This window comes from Acinonyx jubatus, chromosome E4 (assembly GCF_027475565.1).
Source record: "Acinonyx jubatus isolate Ajub_Pintada_27869175 chromosome E4, VMU_Ajub_asm_v1.0, whole genome shotgun sequence".
Taxonomy (NCBI): domain Eukaryota; kingdom Metazoa; phylum Chordata; class Mammalia; order Carnivora; family Felidae; genus Acinonyx; species Acinonyx jubatus.
Window position 1 is genome coordinate 12,779,752 of NC_069395.1, and position 20,202 is coordinate 12,799,953.

General features: G+C 36.4%; 1 protein-coding gene across 1 annotated transcript in view; it reads right to left on the reverse strand.

Annotated features, from left to right (window-relative positions):
- Positions 1–232: 232 nt before the first annotated feature.
- LYPLAL1 (lysophospholipase like 1) overlaps positions 233–20,202 on the reverse strand; it is a 40,749-nt gene continuing 20,779 nt past the window's right edge. Inside the window, exons 3-5 of the mRNA XM_015077384.3 lie at positions 17,387–17,556; positions 4,553–4,668; positions 233–3,771 (exon numbers count right to left, since the gene is read on the reverse strand). Coding sequence (XP_014932870.1) covers positions 3,532–3,771; positions 4,553–4,668; positions 17,387–17,556 — 526 coding nt within the window. The 3' untranslated portion in view covers positions 233–3,531. The remainder of the gene's footprint in view (positions 3,772–4,552; positions 4,669–17,386; positions 17,557–20,202) is intronic.

Consider the following 20,202-nt stretch of genomic DNA (forward strand, 5'->3'; position numbering starts at 1 on the left):
TGATCAAACTGTTTCTAAGTACTTTTCAGGTAATTTAATTGCATTCTGTGACACAGCTCGTATTGATAGAAATGCAAATGGTCTGGCACTTCATAAGGTAGAACTCACCTCATTTGGGAGCTAATAAAGAATCATGAAGCACACTAAGAAGGCAAGAAAATATCATCCTTAATGAAAAGAGAAATTAATTGATAGAAACAAACCAACAAATGACAGAGATGATTGACTCAAGAATATTACAACTGTTTTTTAATTATGTCCCATATATTCAAGAAGGTGGAGAATGAGCACATTAAATATAAAATGCAACAAATAAAAGAAAACAGAACTTCTAGAGATGTGCAGTATCTGAGGTAAAAAATAAAGTGGATAGGATTAATAACAAATGAAGCATTGCAGGACATCAATGAACTCAACAACACAGCAACAGAAACCATCCAAAATGAAATGCAGAGTGAAAGAATGAAAAAAAAAAAAAAGGAAAAGGAAAGGAAAAAGGAATAAGTATCAGTAAGCCTGAAGTCCCCAAAAAAGAGAAGAGGGAGAGACAAAGATTTGAAAACGCTGTGGCCAAAATGTCTCTAAATTTGATGAAAACTATAAATCCACAGATCTAAAAAACAGAAACTCAACAAACTCCTGACACAAGGAAAATGGAGAAAACAACACCAAAGCGTGTCATAATCAAACTGCTTAAAACTAAAGATAGGGAAAATTATAAATGCAGCCAGGGGAAAAAAGATTAGAAAAACAGCAGAAGGGGCGCCGGGGTGGCTCAGTCGGTTGAGCCTCTGACTTCCACTCAGGTCATGATCTCACAGCTCATGAGTTTCAGCCCTGCATCGGGCTTTGTGCTGACAGCTCAGAGCCTGGAACCTGCTTCGGATGTCTCCCTCTTTCTCTGCCCCTCCTCCACTCACACTGTCTCTGTCTCTCTCTCAAAAATAAACATTAAAAAAATTTTTAAGGAAAAACAACACAAAAAAAATGCAAACTAGAAGACAGTAATGTAAGATCTTTAAGGTAATGAAAGTAAGGGGCACCTGGGTGGCTCAGTCAATTAAGCATCTGACATCGGCTCAGGTCACGATCTCACAGTTCATGAGTTTGAGTCACGCGTTGGGCTCTGTGCTGACAGCCCAGAGCCTGGAGCCTGCTTCGGATTCTGTGTCTCCCTCTCTCTGTCCCTCCCCTCTTCTCTCTCTCTCTCTCAAAAACAAACGTTAAAAAAGATAATAATAAAATGAAAGGAAAAAAAAACAAACCACCCTGTCAACCTAGAATTCTATATATCTTTAAAAAACTGTAGGCAAAATAAGACTTTTTCAGCCATACATGGAAAGATTTAATAGTGGCAGACCTGCATTATCATAAATGTTGAAGTACTTCAGGCAGAAGGAAAATGATAGCATATGGAAATGTGAAACCACATTAAGGAATGAAGGGCACTGAAGAAAAGTAAATAAAAAGAATGAAAGAAAGGTAAACCTCTTTAAAGGATAATTTAGTGGAGCTTCCAGCCACTGACATAATACAAGGAAGGAATTTATTCTTTCATCTGAAACAACCAAGAAAAAAAAAAGCCAAAATACTGGAAACAAACTTTTTCAAAATACTGGACATCAATCAGGCAGTAAAAGACGGTGTTCTCTGACAGAAAGGGAAGGAAATGAGGTGAGCTTTACAGATGGCCCCAGCTTGTTGCCTTGAGAGAGTTCCCAGGCCACAGAGCTGAGGGGGTGGAGCTTGGAGGACTCCCATGTTGAGAAGCAGAGCTAAGAGTCTGAGTAGATCAGCTTGGTTAGAGTTTGTAAGACAGTGTCCCAGGGAAGAGTACGTTACATGGATGGAGAACTCCAGAGAACCAGAGATGGTCTACCTGGTTACTTAGAGCACTAATCACCACGTGCATGTGAGGAGAGTATCTGAAATGAAAGAAACACCCAAAAAGATTAGAGGGAACCACAAGGATAAGAAACATGAAGAACCAGACCAATATATATCACAATCAAATTGTTCAAAATCAGTGATAAACTCTTAAAAACAGCAAGAGTAAAAAACCAAAAAATTAGATGTAGAAGAACAAAGATAATAACAACAGATTTCCTGTGTGAAATAAAGTTAGCAAGAAGATAGTGGAACACCATGTTTAAAATACTGAAGAAAAGGGGTGCCTGGGTGGCTCAGTCGGTTAAGCATCCGACTTCGGCTCAGGTCGTGATCTCACAGTTCATGAGTTCGAGCCCTGCGTCGGGCTCTGTGCTGACAGCTTGGAGCCTGGGGCCTGCTTTGGATTCTGTGTCTACTTCTCTCTGCCCCTTCCCAACTTGTGCTCTGTTTCTCTCTCTCTCTCTCTCTCTCTCTCTGTCTCTCAAAAATAAACATTAAAAAAAAAAGTTAAAATACTGAAGAAAAAAATGTTAAGCCAGAATTTCATACCCAGTGAAAGTATCTTTTCAAAATTAATGCAAAATATAGGCTTTCCTAGACATATAAGCTGAAAGAATCCATTGCCAGCAGATTTGTACCGGAATTATTTAAAGGATGTCCTTCAGGCAGAATGAAAAGGATACCAGAAAGACGTTATCAGCACAAAATAACTGCAGAGCACTGGAAGTGGTAACTACACAGGTATACATATAAGATTTTTTCGTCATTATTTGATTTAAAGGAAAGCTGACTTTAAATAAGAGAGTAGTAATGTGTTGTGAGATTTATGGTACATGTTATTTATAAGTAAAGTGTGAAAACTAGCATAAAGACCAGGAAGGGGAAAATGGAAGGTTCTTGTACTAAGTGTGAGGTTGTTTATAATAAACTTGTAGGTGCACTGTCAAGAGATAAACGAAATCTCCAGGCCTAGAAGGTTTCACTAGAGAATTTCAACAAAAATTTAAAGTAAAAATTAATGCCAATTCTATACAATTTCTCCCAAAAAAACAGAAGAGGAGAAAACACCTCCCAATTCATTTTATGAGGTCAGTATTACCCTGATACCAAAACCAGACCAAAAAATGTACAAAACAAATTAAATAGCAAAACTTCAAGCCAATAACCTTCATGAATACAGATAAAACAGTAACACAAAATATGCTCTCTGGCCACAATGGATTTAAATCAGGAATCAATAATAAACACATCTACAATATTCCTGAATATTTGGAAACAAAATAGGACACTTGTAAATAAAATGCCATATTAAGCCTTTTCATGTTTTCTCATTGCTCTTACTTAAACCAACTTTACATTATTTTTAAAATTTAATCATTTAATTACTTAAAAGGTCTCCAAATATTTACAAATGTATCTGAAAAATAACACACAGATGTCTGTCTAAATTAATATTTACCATGAATAAGATGATGCTACTCTCTGTGGTGCTAAGCATTTCAATAACCAGTAAATAAGTCAGTAAACTTGATATTGTTTACTGATAATACTATTTTAATTATCACTTATCAAAGTATAATTTGGCAGTAAAAACCACTTTTCACAAAGACATTACAGGTAGGTCAACAAATCAATCTTGATTCATTCATTTTGCTTCTCCATTTCTCCTGGAAGCTTTTGAAGTATCCATGACTTCAGTTTTTCTAGCTCAGCTTTGCTTAGCTCATGGTAAACACCTGGGAGACTATGAAACTTCGTGCTCACTCTTAGGGACTTTAACACGGAGTTTGTCTCTTCACCCCAAGAATGAGGAACTAACTCATCTGCAGTGCCGTGACACTGGAATAATTCAGGGAGTACACCATCACTTTCCTGAAGAGCCTGAAGAACAGGATGTACAAATGGAAAAGTTTAAGAAATTCATTGATGAACATCATTCTTGGAAATCAGACAGGGCAGAAAACTTCCAATATTTAAAGGGAAAAGAGGCAGTGGTGGTGTGGTCTAAGGTGCACACTGGTGGTCCTGGACTGGGGGCTCAGCTAGTTGCTGGCACCAAGTGAGCTATGGTTGTACATGACCAGCACTGACTCCATACAGGACCGTCTCAAACACAGTCGAAGCATTTCCTGAAGAAACCGTGTGACTCCGTAAGACAAACTTCTTTACATAGAGAGTGGAGAGAGGGAGGAATGCAGGCACCATCAAGAGAAAAATTACATTCTAGTTTTCATTTCTGTATCTGCTGTTTCTAATTCTGGTATGAAGTTACAACACTATAGTATTGCTTCGTATATTAGCATATTGCTATGAGACAGGTGTCGGGGAATGTAATTGGTCATTTGTTTCGATTATGTTCATGACATAAAAAAACAAGCCTGGCTATAATCATCTCTATTTTTATTATGTGTAAGGGATACATATGATTTTTATCCTTTCCTCTTGGACATCATGCTTAATAATATTCTTTCTATGGTATTTCCTGAACATTAATGACCAGCTGGAATTAATATTCATTATGACTAATTGGGGATGGATTCCCAGGAGTGCTCTGTGCATCGACTGCAATTGCTTCATGATCAATTTTGTTTTAGTTTCAATGTGTGATTATTTCACGCTTTTTTTTTTTGGTTTTGTTTTGTTTTTAAAATCCGGAACTTACCTGGTACACAGCAGATGTTTTATTCAGAAAACTAGAAAGAGCAAATACTCCTGCCACATCTTGATGATTTCTGTACACTAAATGCATTGCCATGCACCCTCCCATAGAAAATCCTCCTAAAAGAAGCAAAAATTCACTTAATCAGAAAAAGCCAGAATATATGCAAAAATAATTCAGAACAAGATACATCTGGGCCAATATTCCATGCATGTTTTAAAATATTTGGAGACACAGTGCGAAAAAGAAATTTAGTCTACTTTAGATCTCATTAAAAAAAGGACCTGCAATGCGTAAATGACACGGGCTCATCTGTCATCACTGGTAAGGAGACTTGTTATAAAAAGAGCTGGAATTAAACAAAGAAATCATGTTCAACGAGTAAAAATATTTACCATAGTTCAAAATATGAGTCATAGTACAAGTGTTATTTGTTTAAACATCTAGTGTCTACTTATATTTTGCTTATACTTGTGTTATAGGAGTCCTCACTGCAACTAGAATTAATAACATGCATCTTTCTGTCATTCTTGCCAAGCTCTGAGCCCCATGAGGAGTTAAATTTCCAGTGTCTGCCATATAATAGATGCTTAGCGATTTTTTAGGGAGGACGATCAAAAATCTGGTGAGCCAGTTAAAACATCTCTAAATTACAATATCGTTTTGGAAACTGATTTGTGATGGTATAATTAAAAATGTACTTACCTATATAAACTTTCTCAAAGTTAAAAAAATAATTTACTCATTTAGCAAACTTTTATTGTCTTTTATGTGCCAAACACTGTGCTAGTCACTGGAGATATGCAGTCTAAAATACACGGTCCTGTGCTCCCTTCGGTAGCACATATATGAAAATACATGGGCCCTTCTCCTCAAGGGGGCACCAGAGATGTCACAGGATATGGAGACAGGTACGTGACCTGGTGACCCAACTTCAGGGGAGAGACCAGGGATGCTAGTCCCCAGTTTGAGTGAGACTTAAAGGGCATCTTATTTACATTTTGTGAGAAATAAATATAGAAAGTGAATCACACAGCCACACTCTTATGGAAATACAAGAATATACACTGGTGCAGAATCCGGATCTCGCTTCCAGCCTCCTGCTTTATTTCACTTAACAAAGTGGAAAGCTGAGTCCTTAGAGACTATAAATTTGAATTTACCACAATCTACTTTTACAGATGAAGTGAACGGAGGCCCAAGATTAGGTGACCTGCTTAAGGATGCACCCCTAATTTTAGTTGTAAACCAGGACTTTTGGAATCTAGATTGCTTGCAACAGACTTTAATGTGCTCTCTACTATCTTCTGGTATTTATTAGAATAGAATGGCTTTTAAATTTTATTTATGTATTTTTATATTTTATTTACTTAATAATATTTAATAGTATTATCGGGCCAACCGACAGTATCATTTTGGACCCAGGATACAATGTGTGAGTGACGATTACGAGGCTTGCAAAGTCTAGATTTTTGAGAAGCACATAATATGTAAATAATTACAGTGTATGATAAATATTACATCTGTGGTTTTCAACATACCAGAGGGAAATAATAGGGTCTCGTCAGTAGCAGAAGTGCACCATGGATGAGAACCACTTGAAAGGCTCTTTCAAAATAGCCCCCACACCAGCCACAGATGCAGGTATGGTTAATTAGAGATCACAAATGGGCTTGGCAGGGGCAGAGGCAGCACGCACATCTTAAAATCGACTGTGAAAGTTGCATATGTGCCTCAAATTCCCAAAAAGGTTAAAAACCACTGGGTTCCGGGGTGCCTGGGTGGCTCAGACAGTTAAGCGTCTGACTCCTGATTTTGGCTCAGGTCCTGATCTCATAGTTCACGAGTTCAGGCAGAGTTGGGCTCTGCACTGACAGTGCGGAGCCTGCTTGGAATTCTCTCTCCCTCTCGCTCTGCCCCTCTCCCGTGGGCGTGTTCTCTCTCTCTCAAAATAAATAAACTTAAAAAAACAACACTGAGCTCCATTACCTACGAACGTGCACATTAATGAACCTTTGCCATGCTCCACGTGGATATGAAGACCTTACCACAGACAAGACTAGCGTTTCTGGTGAACATTCACTGTTAAGTAAGCAGAAAGAATTCTAAACTCCCTGGGTTGTGCCACCGTTCTAGTTACAGACTTGTCTTTGCTTCTCAAGATTTTCTATGTAATACAGTACGTGGGTTATAAAGCAAACGCTTCTTGAAATACAACTGCTATCACGTTTTCATTTATTAAATATAAATTAGGTCTCTAGATTGGGCTTCATTAAGCATTTGCATATTACAGATTGAAAAACTGGTGGTGCAATCTTTGAGGGTAAGAAACGGTTCTTTCTTCCAGCATCACGTGGTGCTTGCGAGCTCATGAGGGAGCTCAGCAAAGTGTCTCCACCGTCTGGTGCACACGTGCTGACAAGCTGGCCTCCCCACTGCACGTGCCCCCATGGTGAGTACAGTGGCTGCTACATAGTGACAACTCAATAAAGTCTGTTCAGTTAGAAACCGTGTATTACGGGGTGAAAATAATACAAAGTTTACACACGTCTCTTAAATTTATCGTATTTAAAAATTTGTTTTTAATGTTTTTATTTATTTTTGAGACAGAGAGAGACAGAGCATGAGCAGGGGAGGAGCAGAGAGAGAGGGAGACACAGAATCTGAAGCAGGCTCCAGGTTCTGAGCTGCCAGCACAGAGCCCGACGCGGGGCTCGAACCCACAGACCACGAGATCATGACCTGAGCTGAAGTCGGACGTTTAATCGACTGAGGCACCCAGGTGCCCCAAATTTATCGTATTTAAAAGGACATGATGCATTTTCTAAGTCTGGTGGGAGAGGACCACGTGGAAGTAAAGGAAACTGAGTTCTAATCCTACCAGTGACACTCTCGCCGAGTGTCTTTGGGTAAATTATTTAAAACCCAGGATCTCACTTCCAATAAGATTAGATAATTGCACTAGATGATCTCTAGGGTCTCCACCAAGTTTTTAAATCTATAATATATAAATGCTTCATAATCACGTGTAAAAGTCAAAACAGCAAGGACTTTCAAAGTTTACGGAGCTTCTGTAAAAACAGACGCCTACTTTAAGTTTGAGAGTAAGAATCCGTATCTTCCAGAACACAATTTCAGCCTTCTGTAAAGTTCACAGAACCAGTCTTAGCAAATGCATTCTTTGCTTCATCCCTTCAGATTCCCCCCCCCTTTCTCCAATTTACTTATAAAATGAAATTCAAGGTTGCTTATAATCAAACCCACTCTTAACAATAAAACTGCATCTCTAAAATGAGGGCGGAATGTGAGGGAGGCGAGATGGGGCTGCTGGAAGAATGAGAGATCAAGAACAAAAGAGAAGGAGGGACACAGACCGTGGTATGGGGGAGCAGGAGCAATTAGGGGAATGACTCGACTTCCAACTGCTCCCCTGTAGCAAGACAGCATTCTTTAACAGAAGCGATCATGCCAAATCATACTAGAAACTTTTCCTAGCACTGAACTCCTGGGTGGAATTTGTCAAGTAGGTCTTTATTGAACATAAAACTCAAAATCAGACATTTTACATACAGCCACTTCTGCTCTTGATTCTTTTATAAAAAGTCCGGGACATAAAGAAAACATTCAGTAGTCTAATAAAGTTCATGTGAACAGGGTTTTGTGTCTGTTTTATTCACTGATGTACCCTCCCTATGCTTAGAACAGTGCCTGGCACATAGTAGGCACTTAAGTATTTTATCAAATCAGTGAATAAATGTAATTGTAGTCCCATAAGAATATTTCTGTAAGGGGACAAATTTATATCATCAGGAAATGTAGCTATCTGGTGATCGGACTTGATATAAAAGTAAAGCTTAGAAAATGCAGGAGTGAATTGTTGGTGTGCCCCAGGCTAATGATTCCTAAATCTGGCTCCTTGAAAACAGAGATTCCCAGACTCAGCCCTAGACCCACTACCGCAATCTCAAAGCCTATTTCCAATTTTTAAAAGCTCTTATACCCATAAATCAAATGTATGAGAATCACAGTCTTAGAAAAAAATCAATAGCTGTAAGGCAGACAATTCAGCCTTAGGTAAAATGGGTAAGAACAGAAAGTGAAAATATGGCCATGATTTACAAGAAATCCCTATGTTATAGATACCAAGGCTGTAGGAACAAAGTTTTTATTTTTTGGAGTAATCCAAGAGCTTGAATTATATTTTTGCCAAATGTACCTAAGGAACATATTAAATGTGACCAGCGTGACTAAGGAACTAAATGTTTAATTTTATTTAATTTTAACTAGTTTAAATTTAAGTTTAAATAGTCACATGTGGCTAAGGACTATCATATTGGACAATGAAGTTCTAGGTAATCTCAGCTGCACCAACAATTGAAAAAAGCTTCAAAATTCATAAATGGAGCAAAAAGAAAATATTTCATAAAAAATATTGAGGCTAGGATCATTAAATGTGAACTTTTAATATGATAAAGATTTAAAAATCACATCACAAGAGGGGTGCTTGCGTGGCTCAATCGGTTAAGAGTCCAACTTCAGCTCAGGTCATGATCTCATGGTTTGTGAGTTCAAGCCCCGCATTGGGCTCTGTGCTGACAGGTTGGGCCTGGAGCCTGCTTCGGATTCTGTGTCTCCCTCTCTCTCTGCCCTTCCCCTGCTCACACCTCTGTCTCTGTGTCTCAAAAAATGAATAAACATTAAAAAAAAAACTTTTTTGATAACAAAAATCACATCACAAGATAGAATTTGAACATGATAAGCAAAAACAACTTTATTGAAAAAATTTTACAGATTAAATTCCCCCCTCCATCATTTCATTTTTATTGATCAGAGAAACCTAATTACTTTGTGTGGTTTCAGAGCCCCCTAGATGAAACCAGTCTAGTAAGAATAAAACCAAAAGTAAGAAAGAAAACATTTTCTCACATATATCATTATGAAGAAATATAAATGCATCCTGCAGACATTTAACCTCATGTTTAATACTCATAATTTACAATGAAAATAAATGTACTCATTGAAATCTTATTATTTAAAGATTTAATCTAAGTCCTTTACCCAATTATAATCTTGTGAGGTAATCTGCAATTTCTCACCAGCCATCTTTGACAATACAATCACCTTTAGCATCACATTTTACTATGAAAAGGGACTTTGTGTATTTTTTCCTAATAGAAGGAAATTTAACACAAAAGACTAGTTATTTGAATTCAATTTCCATCTAAATGACTAAAATGCAATATAAAATATAGTGTTCAATAAGTAAATACCAAATAGTAAACTCACTGTAGGTAATGGTTATAATGTATATTTATAGTTGCTGGCAAGGTATTAAAACGTCAAGAGTTAACATTTCAACATACATTTAAGATTAACAAGCTGAATCAAACATGCTAAAAAAATAATAAACCTAGCTTTTATGAACTCTTTAAATAAAATAAAACAGAAACAATGTATAAAAAACTATACTGGGAAAACTAGCCTATCTGAAAACAAAATCCAGAGGAAAAAAATACTTATAATTCAAGTTTACCATCAATTGAGTAGGATTTTTAAAATGTAATAAAATCTACCCTCCCTACAAATTTCAACAATTCTTCCATTTAAACTTATGTATTATGGTAATTCAGACTGAGCTATGATAAAGTCTCAAAGAATTGGGGAGTATATATTTATTTGTAATTTTCCTCCAATATAAAATTTACAGGGTAAACAGAATACCTACCATCTACCATAAAAAGCTGTTCGAACAGCAGTTACAAGCCTTTAAAGTTCTAATTGTTGTTGAAGAAACACACGTTGTTTAATTAAGACACATGTATGCTAAAAGAAAATAGAAAACTGCTGTCATTCTCCAAGTGTTAGGTCAAGAAAGAGCTTCAGAAGAAACTTGTAGAAGGTCAGCCCACAGGGAGCCTGTAAATTCTGGTGCTAATCTTCATCCTGGTAATTCCAACTATCCCTTCATTTTTATTTTAAATACTGTAAAGTTAATACATTGCTATATACCCAGTATACAAAGTGTTTTCACCCTACAGACAGAAATGAGTCATCCAAAGTTTCATTCTTCATACATAATTTTAACATGTTTTTAAAAATTCACTTAACAGTTAAACCCTCTACATGTACCATTTTTTGTACCTTGCTTTTTCTTTCGTATCATACTGACTTGAAAGTCTTTCAACAGAATTATAAAATCCGTAAAATTGAACACATACTTACAAAGTTCCTTCTATGTGTACATATAGCATTTAATAGTTACATAATATTCAATTATATTAATAGACCATAATTCCCTTAACCATTTCCCTCATGGTTGGCATTTAAAACATCCATGTAAATGACTCAGGTGTAATTTCAGGAGCACTTGGTTCTCCCTGCTCCATAATTCTGACAGTATGCTCATATTATCAAAATTCTTATAATCTGGTTATATCAGTTTTTACGTTCTATACATCCTAGATCGAAGTTAAACCTAAATTTTGTCAGTTTTGTCTTAACAAATTATCACCACCTAGTGGCCAAAAAAGGGATCCCATCCTAGTACAAAAGGAACCAAGTCAAAGGGTCTGGGTTCTAGTCCCAACTCAGTATTATGTTAGCTAGTAACCTGTTTGATTTTTAGTTTAACATCTGAAACGAGAATAATAATTTCCTGTTCTACCTATCACAAGGCTCAAAAGAGATATTGTGCATGAAAACAACCTCATAATTTAAACACTATCTAAAAATAAAACATTATGATGTATAGTAACAGCAAATTAAAAACTGTCAAGTGTAATATAAATGCCAACAATTTTAGTAGTATTACTACTATATACACTTTTAAAGCACAACAGTACACATGGGAAAAATTTTATACCTTTCTCCATTTTGATTTCTCACATTATACAGAAACATAGGAAATGAGTTTTAAGACAGATAGTAACAGAGATACAGATGTTAATAAAATAAGATGTTAATATGTTAATAAAATAAGAATTAGGATGATCTAGCATTACTAATAATTTTCTCAGCATAGAAGATTTGATCCCAGGGCTTATTAATAACTCTCTTGTCAAAAATCAGAAAGTGATTTAAAGTCACTGTTCTGCTGCCTTTCTCCTAACTTTTGTCATACCCTCTGTGGAATCATGTGTGGTATAAATATATAAAATCAAATAAATAACTACGTTTTTAAAGTTTATTTATTTATTTTTGAGGGAGGGAGAGAGAGAGAGAGAGAGAGAGAGCGTGCCAGAGTTCGTGAGCGAGCATGGGGGAGGGGCAGAGAGAGACTGGGAGAGAGAATCTGGAGCAGACTCTGCCCTAGTATGGGGTCTGCTCAGGATTCCCTCTCTCTCTCTCTCTCTCTCCCCTCTCAGCATTCCCGTGCTCTTTCTCTAAGATAAAAATAAAATAAAAAGAAAGCAATATATGTCCACTGATGACTAGAAAACCAAGATTTTGCTTTCATAGCTAACATTTGCACTTGACTATAATGTCCTCGAGTATAATCTTATTCATCTTCATGTTCCCTAAATCCTAAAACTGTGTGTTAGTCGCCATCATTCCCTTGCATCTGTTGCTGTTTTCCTGGCCTTCAGACTGGCCAACCGTCTATGGCGTTATCAGCATAAGCCTTCTGAAATGTACACTTGATCACATCATTCTCTGCATCTAATCTGATAATCCTAGGGGACTGGATGGCATACTAAACTAGTATTTTCTGAGAGATTCTGATGTGCCCCTTGCTTTCTTTCCCTCTCTGTTTACCAGTCATATTTTAACTCATTCGTTAAAACTCAGTTGGAGCCAACTCTTCTAAGAAGCAGTCCCTAACTCCTCCCGAAAGATTTACTTGTTCTTTCCTCACTGCTCACATTGTACCTTGTATACACTTTTACAATACACTGTATTAGAACACCTTACTTCTGTACCTTCCTCATCAGGCTATAAACGTTTTGATAGTTTTCTCGGTACTCCAAGACTTAAAATTTTTATTAACAATTTGGAGATCAAATTTAGTATGAGAACTATCATTTTTGACCTGAGCAAACTAGATAGACTAACCCCAAATAGTTGCAAAACATACCTTATAAAAGCAATTGTCTTTAAAACTAAGCTTAATAAAACACCACTAATTAAAATAAAACCACAGACACAGAACAGGCTCCCACCCACTCAAATACAGAGAATAGTGTTGTTTTATAAAGCTTACACTGGTTGCAGTTATAATCTCAGAGATAAGGGCTCCAGGAGCATATATTATATGATACTAAGTCAGAAATGTTATCACATGTTAAACAAAATCAATAAGGATAACAATTAAAAATGTTTTACCTATTATCTCCATGTTTTTCCTTTTCAATATTAAAATTTTCTAAATTTTCCTTTTACAATGAATTTTTAAAAATAACCCAACCTCACTGTAGTGCACTGTGTTTGTGTGTACTAAAAATTGGTCAGAATCTTAAATGCATTTTTCTTTGACTTCCCACGGAATCCCTCCTTCGTTAACATGTTACAAATAGCACTTAAATCTTACTCCACTTAAAATGTACTATCATAGATACTACAAAAGCACAAAAACCAGTTGGAAGTTATTAAGCAGTAACTTCCTTTTAAGTAATGTATGAAAAAGAAAGCAAGAAATCCAGCATGTACACCATTGAGGAGAAAGAAAACAGATGATGGGGAAGAAGTGGTGAGCCGTCTAAAAGTCTCCCAGGGGCGGCCGTGGCCTTAGTAGGGCCCTTCTGCTCTTTGGAGTGACCATGGCATAAAGACTGTTTAATAACAGGAAGAAAACGGTCTCAAAATTACATGCCAGACACATTCCTAAGTATTTTGACTAACTCAACTATCACATCTGTAAGATAGGTATATTATTATCGCCCAAGCACAGAGGTTAAGGAGATCCTATGCCTACAAAGTAGTGAATCTAGGATTAGAAGCTAACCCACGTAAAGAAGACGGCAAACAAAAAAGGGGAGGTATTATGATGAATGTTTTGTCATAGTATAAGAGGTCAAGAATCATGTGTGTTTTGGGGTACATGTAATGTTATAGACTGTTATTGAAGATTTATGTTCACTTACTAGTTAAATAACAATACAGGTAACAAGAACAAAGCACACTGCGTCTGTGCTCTGTGGTCTCTTTCACATTGTAAGCCAAGAAAGAGGCTTTATTGAAGCTAAACAGCTCATCTCAAAAATTCTAAAAAAAATCTTCCTTTTCCAGCGTTTTGTATTCAAAACATAACATATAACTATTATATATAACATGTTAATATGGCTTTGTCATAAATTTCAATTTTTTAAATTTTGCAATGTAATAATCTACAAAGCTTCCACAGAGAAATTTTGTTGTTACAGATTCAATGGCGTTTTGATAAAATACTGACCATATTACTGATGGCTTTATAAAAAGACTTTTTTTGTCTGTTTGTTTGTTTAAGAGAGAGATAGAGGGCATGAGTGAGGTGAGGGGCAGAGAGAGAGACAGAGAGAGGGAGAGAAAATCTTAAGCAGGCTCCACACTCAGCACAGAGCCTGATGTGGGCTCGACCCCACAACCCTTGGGATCAAGAGTGGAATGCTCAACTGAGCCACCTAAAGCCCCTAAATAAGACTATACTTTAACAAGGCTCTCTTGGTACTTTAGAAAATATTAAAATCTCCATGATATGGTAAAAAGCAAATAAAATAAATTCCAGATGAATCAAAGAAGTATAGGGAAAAAATAAATCACATATAGAAAACCAGTAGAAAACCTATTTGAATATTTATCCAAGTTCTAGAGACTTTCTCACACTAAGACATTATTTGGGAAAAAAATCATAAAAGGAAAGAGTAACAGACAACTAAGAAAAGCCTTCCTGTGTTAAAATACAACAAAAAGAAGTAGATGGAGAATAACAAAATAAGTATGAATTAATTATGGCTTTTCATTTACTTATTTTTAGCAAATATTCTTCAAGGCAATATTATTCAGTGACGATGCAGTAAGACGGACATTCTAATAGGAGTGGGAGAAGTACCAACTGGTACAATTTTTTGGTGAAAGGAATTCGAAAATATGTATTAAAAGTCTTAAAAATGTTTGAATTGAATGGGAGAATCATGGGCTTTGAAATGAAGTAAACCTCAATTCCAGCTTTTTTTTTTTTTTTACAGTTTATTCATTTATTTCGAGATAGAGTGAAAGCGTGAGTTGGGGAGGGGCAGAGAGAGAGGGAGAGACAGAGAATCCCAAGCAGGCTACGCACTGTCAGTGCAGAGCCCGATCTGGGGCTCGAATGCAGGAACCACGAGATCATGACCAGGGGCCCAGGTGCCCCAATTCAAAACTCTTATTAGCTCCTTGACCTTACAACAGTCCCCACGGCCTCTTTCCAGAGATGAGTAATACGAAGTAGCTGATGGATGTGGGGAAGGGAAGAGGTGGGGATGGAAGGAGATGAGCAGATGGCAGTTATCGGTCAACATGATAGAATCTTTAGCTCATATACATTGAGTACTAATCAGAATATTTTCTACTTTTTTATGTACGAAGATTTTGCAGTTTTATCTTAAAGCAAATTCTTTTCCTCATCTTTGGTTTTCCCACTGTCATCACATTACTTTGAAATCTCTGGAATCAATCACTTTGGAATCAACTACTGAATTGATCAATTACTGAATTGGTTTCCCCCACACACAACTTCGCATCTGTTCACTTAACCCTCCTGCCAGATTAGTTTTCCTGACACACAGTTCTAACGAGCTGCATGACTCACAGACCTTCTTTGATCATCCCTCACCAATCATCCACAGAATAAAGGACAGAAGGGGAACCGGAAAGAATTCGAGAGCCTAGAATGAGCCAAGTATTTTACAAACACCAACTCCCAGGAAAACAGATGTTGTATTGTTATTCCCACACAGGTGAGGCAGCAGAAAAGTAGTGTAGGTAATATATGGTGGAAACAAGACAGACGTCACATTTGAACCTGTATCTGTCACTATACCATCCTGCTCTGCAGTCTCTTAGCACAGCCATCAGAGTCAACAAGGCATTTTCCTTGGACAACAGACTTTCTGCTAAAGCCATCTAACGTCCAGACAGATAAAAACAAGCACTACTTTTTCTAGTTCATATCATTCTTTATGCCTAGACCTCCACACTACAATAGATAAAACTATTTATGTGTGCATCTCAAATCTCAAATGCCACTGCTACCTTCCTATTAATTCTTGAATAGCCTCAAGGTATGATCTCTGCTTTCATTTCCTGTCGTACTTAATTACTTAAATCAGCAATTCACTGACCAGGTCATGCCATTCATTATAAATTTCCTAAGCGTTTGCTCTGTGCCAGGAATTGTGATGGGTCCTGGGAAGAAGTAATAAATGCACGTGATCATTCTCTTTGAAGAGCCAGCAGGTACATTGCTTTAGGTCACTTATCACAGGCTTGCTGGCATTACAGTAATCACTGTAAGTACCTAATGGCTCTTCCAGGTTGTTAACATTTGTGAGACAGATCCTTTTTTATTGATCTGTGTGTCCCTAAGAGCATCTAACATGCCTGGCACACAGTAGGAACTTAGAAAATATTTGCTAAATGATTGAATGACAGACTTTGTCATACATTCCCACATTTTGGATTCTGTTTTGTAACTGTTTTATAATTTACCCCTACACTGAGTTACGTGCCTTTCCTCATGGTCTTCCCAGCACTCCCATTATGTTTTAAAACAAACTTTGTTTTTGAGACAGAGTGAGTGCAAGTGAGGGAGGCACAGAGAGAGAGGGAGACAGAGGAGCCTAAGCAGGCTCTGTGCTGGGCTCAATCTCAAGAATCACAAGATCATGACCTGAGCCCAACCTGGAGGCTCAACTGACTGAGCCACCCAGGTACCCCCTTATGTTTTGTATTTAGATGCTGAAACAGAGGACCAGGAAGGTGATGTTACTGGGCTGGAGGGCTCACTGCTTTTAATTAACAAAAGTGGAAGTTGAAGGCAAGGCAGAAGACAATGGATTTGATTCATCATATTATACTGCTTCTCAACTCAATGACTAGTTCAGTACTTCAATGAACACACAGGAAGTTTACTAATTTACCAAATTTTGTCCATACAAGATCTCAATGTGCATTTTATGGTTATTTAGAATATGATAGAGCTAATTTGCTTTATAATTTCATCATTAAATGCAAGTCATTTTAAATTGAATAGTTGTATTTGAAAATAAAACTCATTCACCAAAATATATTCTGTACCATCCACATTCTACCCAGCCAATCTCACTTTCCTATGTATTATACAAATAGAGATTTTAATAGTTTATGTATTTGATGGTTACAGAAAAAGGAAAGGGCATTAAGTAGAATAAACAGCTTATATAAAGGTATATATATATATATCCCCTTGGGAAGAGAGATTGCTAAAGACATGTTTAATAAAAGTTTATAAATGCCTTATTCCTGTGACACTAACTCTGAAAGGTATACTTTTCATTAATTTTATATTATATTTTGATTGTACACTCTACCTTAATCATGGTAACAGTAGTTTAAGCATATTTATAAAACTCAAGCTAATTAAAATAAAATGTTTTAAAAACTGAAATGAATAATCTTTTAATTGAATATTAAACATGGAATTCTCAAGTTATTATTAAAGAAAATGAATTAAAGTTTCAGGAGCTGTTAATTTCAATATTTTTAAAACCTTCAATATGTAAACTCATTTGAAACAATGAACAGGTCAAGTGATATACAGGTGTTTCTAAATAATATTCCAAGTAAAGTTCAATGTATAGAAATAGGCAAAAGTGAAAGAAATTTACTAACATTTAAAGGTCTTACCTACTAATATTCTATTCTTCTTGATGCCACTTTTTACTTCATCATCAATCAAATCTGTGAGCACTTTACACATTACATTGATTGATTCAAGGTGTTCTGGGCAGTCATTTGATATTTTAAATCTGTCAAACCATACATTGGAGATTCCTCCTTTCATAGGAGTATATGGCCTGTTTAAAACCAGAAAAAAAAAAGAAGAAAAAAAAAGGAAAAGGGAATGTTATTAAAAATGAATGTTTCAATTTCTAAAATACTAGTGTGTTGAATAATTTCATTTTCCTCCAAGTTTTAAAAGTTAAAGAATTCATATTAAAAGCAGCCTCAGGCATACTGCATTAACTTGCCTATAATTACATTGATTCCATTAACATTTACTAATAGTCAACTCATCATCTTTCCTTATTCTCTCCACCTTTTCATATTGATAAATTCTCCAGAAAATCCCCATGAAAAAAGGAATTATATATATAAATTAATATATATATTTACAAATTAATTATAAAATTAATAAATACATAGTGTGCATGCATATATTTTCTTCTGCTCAATTTAAATGACTGATTATTCAGGTCTATTTTTTTTTAATTTGTTTTGATTTGCCTTAGGCCCTTTCTCACCCTCTTGTCCCCCTGTAAATATAGGGTCAATATTTTAGTATTCATAGCTAAGTGAATAATTTTTATCTCTGCAAAAAGTTTAATACCTCAAGAGTGGAAAAAAACATTCACCAAAATGCTTTTAAAAAGTGGTTAATTTGTAGCACTTAAGTATGAAAGATGAGTTCATAATTTAAGAGCTTTCTTGATCTCATCCAGATCATTCTTAGAATGGGGGCTAAATTTTTGTTTAATCAAGAGTTGGAACTTTTATCTTCTCAGGAAACTTGAAATCAGAGTTGATCAGGAAACTTGAAATCAGAGTTGAATGGGGGTACAAGTAATCTTTGGAAGCACATGATCATACAGATATTCCATACTGTTTGCATCATTTGGGTCTCAGGCTGGGTGCCTCGTTGGACTCACGTTTTATGTGAGAAGATACTCTAGTTGGGTGCTCTGAATAAAACTGATCTTACATGATGCTTTATATTTATGTATAAGGTTGGGATGGTTACAATATTAGTGAAGCTTGTTCATTGTGTCAAGGTATTCCAAATGTTCTGTTTTAACCAATTACAGTGGGATTAAGGGTTCCTGTGTTCATGTCCTATGTTGGTAAAGGTAAATGGAGGGAAATGAAAACAATCTTACACGCTCCTCTAAACAAACACAGAGGTACCCAAGGATCTATAAGAATAAACATGGAGAACGAAGGTTTTCCAAAGATGAGGGATAAGAGGATTTGATAAAAGAAACTGTTTTCCACTTGGCCAAATGTTCTTTCCCCTTACATGACAGTGAAAATAGGATTTATGTTCCATGCAAGAAAGCCCTAGAAAACACAACCAGTGCTAAACCTACCCATCATAGGGACTCCTGGGTGACTCAATTGGTTAAGCATCTGACTCTTGATTTCAGCTGAGGTCATGACCTCACGGTTTTTGAGTTTGAGCCCTGTGTTGGACTCTGCACTGACAGTGTGGAGCCTGCTTGGATTCTCTATTTCCCTCTCCAGTTCAAGGGCATGCATGCACGTGCGTGCTCCCTCTCGCAAGAATAAACTCAAAAAAAAAAAATAATTCAAGCACCCATCATAACAAGAAATCTAAACCAATAATGATCACAGATGCAGAATTCCTCCTATATTTACCACTTTGCCCAACTCAGAGTTAGCTGTTTACTCTCACCCTCCAAAGCGAGTGAAATAAAAGTATGAAATATACAGGTAGAACAACAACAACAACAAAACGGAAGGCTGAAAGACACTGAGACCTGTATGTTCTTTAGTGAAAAACCAAGTAGAACCTCAGTAAACCCTAAAAGCTAGTTAGATTCAATCCTTATTTTCTTATCCACTGGATCAAAAGGACCCCAATGTCTCTGCAGATCTGTCCTTGGGTAATACCCACTCTTTGGGACCAATGGGTGGTACTGAAGACAACAGAACTCATTTTTCTATATTGATCATACCACTCCAAAATAAACCGACATCCACTTTCGGTGCCTGGAAACCAAGAGGATTCTATTTGGAAAGTGTCTCAGAGAAACTGAAAGTAATCTAAAAACAAGAGCTCATCTACAAAGGGCCTTGTTTATTTACAAAAACAGAAGAATGTTATAGATGTTACTTTGCAATACACTATCTAAAATCTGAATGTATATTTTGAGTATCCCTCAAGACAGTACATAAAAACCTACATTTTCTCCTTGTTTATGAAGGTATATGATATTTTGCAAATATGGGAAAGTACATGTGTGTGCTGTTTTGAGGGTTTTCATATAAATCTTACTGATTCTGTGCGCCACTCCACCTCCCCACTGCCCCTCCCCCACATCCTGCCCTTCACACTAAGTAAACCATGTTTAGATCTGGAATATACAACCCCGAAGGTGTTTCTTGCACATACATTAAAACATATATCTTTATAGGATATGTTTTACAGCACTATTTTCTTTTCAAATATGAAATAGCCTATTGGCTTTTCTTATGTGCATCATGCTTCCTCCCTTAACAAGACCTTATGGATATCCTTCCATCTGATAGAGTTGGAACTCATCCTTTTAAATGGCTGTATAATTAATACTGACGCTCCACAGTGTCATCAGCCATTCCCATACTAATGGGCATTTGGTCCTCAGGTTTTAGCCACTAAGAACAGTGTGGCATTAAACATATTTGCATATATATTTTTATGTACTAGGACTTTAATTCCTATG